The sequence below is a fragment of the Sceloporus occidentalis genome, unplaced genomic scaffold (genome assembly GCF_023333645.1).
Source record: "Sceloporus occidentalis isolate IW3139 unplaced genomic scaffold, rSceOcc1.0.p SCAF_158, whole genome shotgun sequence".
Lineage (NCBI taxonomy): Eukaryota > Metazoa > Chordata > Lepidosauria > Squamata > Phrynosomatidae > Sceloporus > Sceloporus occidentalis.
Genome location: NW_028317138.1, coordinates 1487080 through 1490991, shown reverse-complemented (window position 1 = coordinate 1490991; position 3912 = coordinate 1487080). Strand labels below are relative to the sequence as shown.

At 44.6% G+C, this 3912-nt stretch overlaps 1 protein-coding gene across 2 annotated transcripts; it reads right to left on the bottom strand.

Annotated features, from left to right (window-relative positions):
• Positions 1-655: 655 nt before the first annotated feature.
• LOC149280177 (COMM domain-containing protein 9-like) lies at positions 656-2602 on the bottom strand. 2 transcript variants are annotated; one of them, XM_089500738.1, is made up of 6 exons: positions 2552-2602; positions 1981-2106; positions 1536-1675; positions 1364-1398; positions 1141-1244; positions 656-790 (listed from the first exon to the last, which is right to left on the bottom strand). In XM_089500738.1, exons 1-6 carry the CDS (start codon positions 2600-2602, stop codon positions 656-658), a joined length of 591 nt encoding a protein of 196 aa, XP_089356864.1. The 2 variants fall into 2 exon arrangements, with proteins under 2 accessions (XP_089356864.1, XP_089356865.1); XM_089500739.1 differs by lacking the exon at positions 1981-2106.
• Between the last annotated feature and the right edge of the window lie 1310 nt (positions 2603-3912).

Sequence of the window (3912 nt, the reverse complement as noted above, 5' to 3'; positions counted from 1 at the left end):
CGAGGAAGAGGAGATCACCGCCGGGCACGATGCTGGTCGCGTTGAAGGTACTTCTTTTATTTTTATTATTATTTTTTTAGTATTTGCTTTTTTTGGAAATAATCTTCTCTACCAAGACCTGCAGCTCTAAATGTTTTGGGAAGTAGAAGCCAAGCAGACGTTTAACTGCTAAACAAAATATATCCGGCTGTCTCAGAAACTGCATCAAAACGCGTTAGAGCTTTCAGTAACCCGAATTACTTCATTAATTCAGCAAATGGTCATAATAGTAAGACTTTACCCCCAAAAAATAAAATAAAAATAAAATGTTTCGTATGGAAATGTTACAAACATAATATTATTTCCGATACAAGGAAGCGAAAGAACGAAGTCAGGAAGAAAACGGTTACTTTATCTGTAAACATTTTATTTATTTATTTTTACAAGTTACTTGTCTTTATGAAAGATCAGCATTTTGTTTAATATCGAAATGTAACTCTCGTCATTCTCAGCCGTCTTGCGTTTCTCCCACACATTCTGCGCCTCGCCAAGAAGTTGACTTGAGGTTCCGTGTTCTCGAGTCGCTTTGTGTTTACACGATCCCCTCCCGTTCGTAAAAGTCTGCAGGTTCGGGATCTTCTCTCTGGTCTCCGTCGTCCCGCTGGGACCCTCCGATCTATTTGTTGGCGACGGCCGACAGCTGATCCCTTATCCTGCCGAGCCCGTCCAGCATGGTGTCTAAGGTTTCCTTACTCAGCTCCATGGTCAGGGTAGAAGTTGCCGGATCGCATAAATCCGGGTCCTCCTGGATCTGGAAAAAAAAGAAAGGTTCTCCAAGATGATCTTTATTCTCCAACCAGCCCGAGATATTCTCTGCCAGTCACGGCGAGGCCGGGGAACGCTCTCCCCTACGTTATAAAGTCATCTAAAAGGATTGGATGCTGTCTCTTTAATACGGGAATGTTCTAGATTCACTCCAGCTAAACATGCTACTCTATTAACCCCCTGCTCTGTGAAAAGTGGCCAATCAGGAAGAAGAGGTCCTACGCCTTCTAGAAAATGTCAAGGGGCAGCAACTCAAAAAAACAGGAATAAACCCAGAATTAACAGAATTATTAAGCTACAAGGATCTTCGCTTTAAAGGGCGCAGGCGCCGCTTACCTTCATCTGTAGCAGGCAGGTGGGAACGGCCATTCTGGAGACCGAATCCGACGAAGTCTTAATGTCCACCCTCCAGTCTAGATCAACAAGTCGAGGCAGCGAAACTGAAACACACCAGAGATGAGCTCGATAGACGCCGTCCACCCCAAGAGCAAGGAACCGCTTCGTGAAGAATAATAATATTATAATATATCGGTACTCAAAAGCTTAGAACGGTACTCACTGCTCGAGTTCTGGGTTTCTGTTCTCCACGCCGGTCTGCAAGAGACGCACATGACGTAATCATCACGGCTGCCAGTCCGAAATATTACCCCCCCCCCCCCCGGCTAGGGAATGGAAATAATAAATAATAATCATTGAATATGAAAATTCTAGAACTGGAATCCTCTACTCACAGGTTCTCCAGAATGAGTTTTGTTAGCAGGTTTTTTAGGTTCTGATGGAAGTTCTCCGGGAACACGGACAGGACGTCTTCTGCGGACGTCAGACCGTTATACACCACGTGTCGGGTCAGAGCGTGCAGGGCCCCGATCAGCTAATGCGGAAGAAACGGGAAAATCCAGAGACAAAAATAATACATTTAAGGAAATGACCGATTTCCCCATCTCGTCTTCTCATCTTTAAACCATCATTCGCGTTTCACTTAATAGATCTAGAACCCTTTGATTGTTACTTTGTTCTCGCAAAATTCCAAACTGGTTACTATTTATCTTAAATCGTTTTCGTTAAGACGTGGGGTTCAGCAGGGCGTTTTTGGAGATGATGGATTAAGGAGTGTTGGTGGGTCTGTGCTCCGTTTAGGTGACGAGCCCCCAAATCACAGTTCTGGACACCACTTACCTTCGAAGCTTCTTCGGGAGCGACGGAAAGGTCGGCCGACGCGTTTTCAATCAGCTTCTCGGCAGCCACGGCCGGCCTTGGGAAGGAATCTCTGCAAAGCTTTCCAACGACGTCCTTCGAAGGGGCCTGAAACAAGAGCCGGCGGGTTACCGGGGGCAACGACAGAAGTTATCTCCAAACACCTCCAAATGCAGGGATTTCCTAGACTTTGTAACCCTGGGGATGAGCAATCTGTAGCTAGAAAACAAAGCTACAGGTGGAGGGAATCGAGATATATATAATAATAATAATAATAATAATAATAATAAGCATTACAGAGTCCTTTTAAATATATAATTAACTCTAACCGTTGTACAGCGCTACAGAATTTGATGGCGCTATATAAAACAATAAATAATAATAATAACCAGTATAATTGTGGGGGGGAGGGGTGGGAGTACACATTAACCCTTTAAACAGTAAAGACATTTCCTGGCTTTTGGAGCAGGGATCGGAGAAAGGGGCTAGCTGGGCATGATAGGAGTTGCAGCCCATAGCGGACGGCGGGCATTCGCTGGGACGAGACACCCACCTTTAGCAGCAGCTGCAATGCAGGAAACTCACAGCCCCGCACCGCAGCCATCTTCCAGATCACGTGACCCCCGCATCACGTGCCGAGCGCACCACATGCTTCTCTGCCAGAGGATGCTGGGAAATGTAGTTTTTCTGTAGCTGCTGGTTTCACAGAATCTAAAATACAAACCCTAAATAATTCTCTGCTCACCCCCCCCCCCCCCGTATGAGCTGTTATTAAATGGGTGGAATAAAGTAAAGGTATAATATGGCGCTTTATTGTTATTAGTTATTTATATAGCGCCATCATATTCCACAGCGCTGTACAATGGGTAAACAGAACATAACAAGTAATATATAACATAACAATTTGGTCGGGGCCACCATCACCATACTCACCGACATTATAAATGATCTTCTTTATATTAACCCTTTAACAGCCCAGTACAAAGATTATATCATAGCGATTCGCCGGTGGTGGCAACGAAATGCTTCTAATAATGCTCCTTTTGGCAACCAAAACTAGATATTTAAAATTAAGTCACCTGTATTTAAGCAGGGATCATGATATCCCAATGGTTATTGCATCCTGAGACCCTACAATTGGGGTAGAAACCCTGAGACTTGGGGCAAACGCTGAACATTTCCAGGTATGATAATAATCATCATGATTAAGAACTGAAGAGTCCAAAACAGGGACGCAACCGCGGATTTCTTCTTCTCTATTCCTGCGACTCCTATATTTGGCTTCTATCTACCAGAGATCAAGTATTTGGTTTATTTGCATGAAATTGAACCAAAGGTTATGAATGGCTAACGTCCCGTGCTTCACCCCAAGGTTCAGGCTTCTTACTCCAATCTCATGTTCTCAAGGTGAATCTAGAGCTCCATCATCGTCTACACCAATGGCTGTTTCTTAAATGTGGTCGTGGAAAACCCTGCTTGAATAAAGGTGAGGAGAACCAATCTGAGGGACATTTGACTGGTCCATAGAATCTTCATGATGGTCGTTTCATGGTTCTTACTGGTTCATTTAATGGTATTTTTATGTCTCCTGCGATTCCAAGGGCTTCGTTTCTGTCCCCGCAGTCGGCGGAGGATACTTTGTATCAGTACTTTGGATCATCATTTACAAATCATTACTGAGATGTCATTCCCCAGGGGCTTCGCCAAATGGGACATTAATCCTGTTAATGCTCGTGTCCCACTCATTACGGGAGTCGCTTTGTAAGTGACATTACATCATTATAAATCAGCGCGCTGGCAGCCACCGTCCGCCCTCGCCACGCGCTCCAACCATCACGAGGTTTCCATCTCTGGCAGCAAAACTAGATAGAGAAGAGCTTCACCGAGACATCCTGCGCGACCTTGTGACCTATT

What these genes read in the sequence shown, in the direction of transcription:
- LOC149280177 (XM_089500738.1), bottom strand. Translation starts at nt 2,602, where the DNA reads ATGGCTGCGGTGCGGGGCTGTGAGTTTCCTGCATTGCAGCTGCTGCTA. An exon ending in CATTGCAGCTGCTGCTAAAG is followed by an intron (nt 2,107 to 2,551) that starts GTGGGTGTCTCG and finishes CTCTTGTTTCAG; the next exon opens with GCCCCTTCGAAGGACGTCGT. An exon ending in CCTGCCTGCTACAGATGAAG is followed by an intron (nt 791 to 1,140) that starts GTAAGCGGCGCC and finishes TTTTTTTTCCAG; the next exon opens with ATCCAGGAGGACCCGGATTT.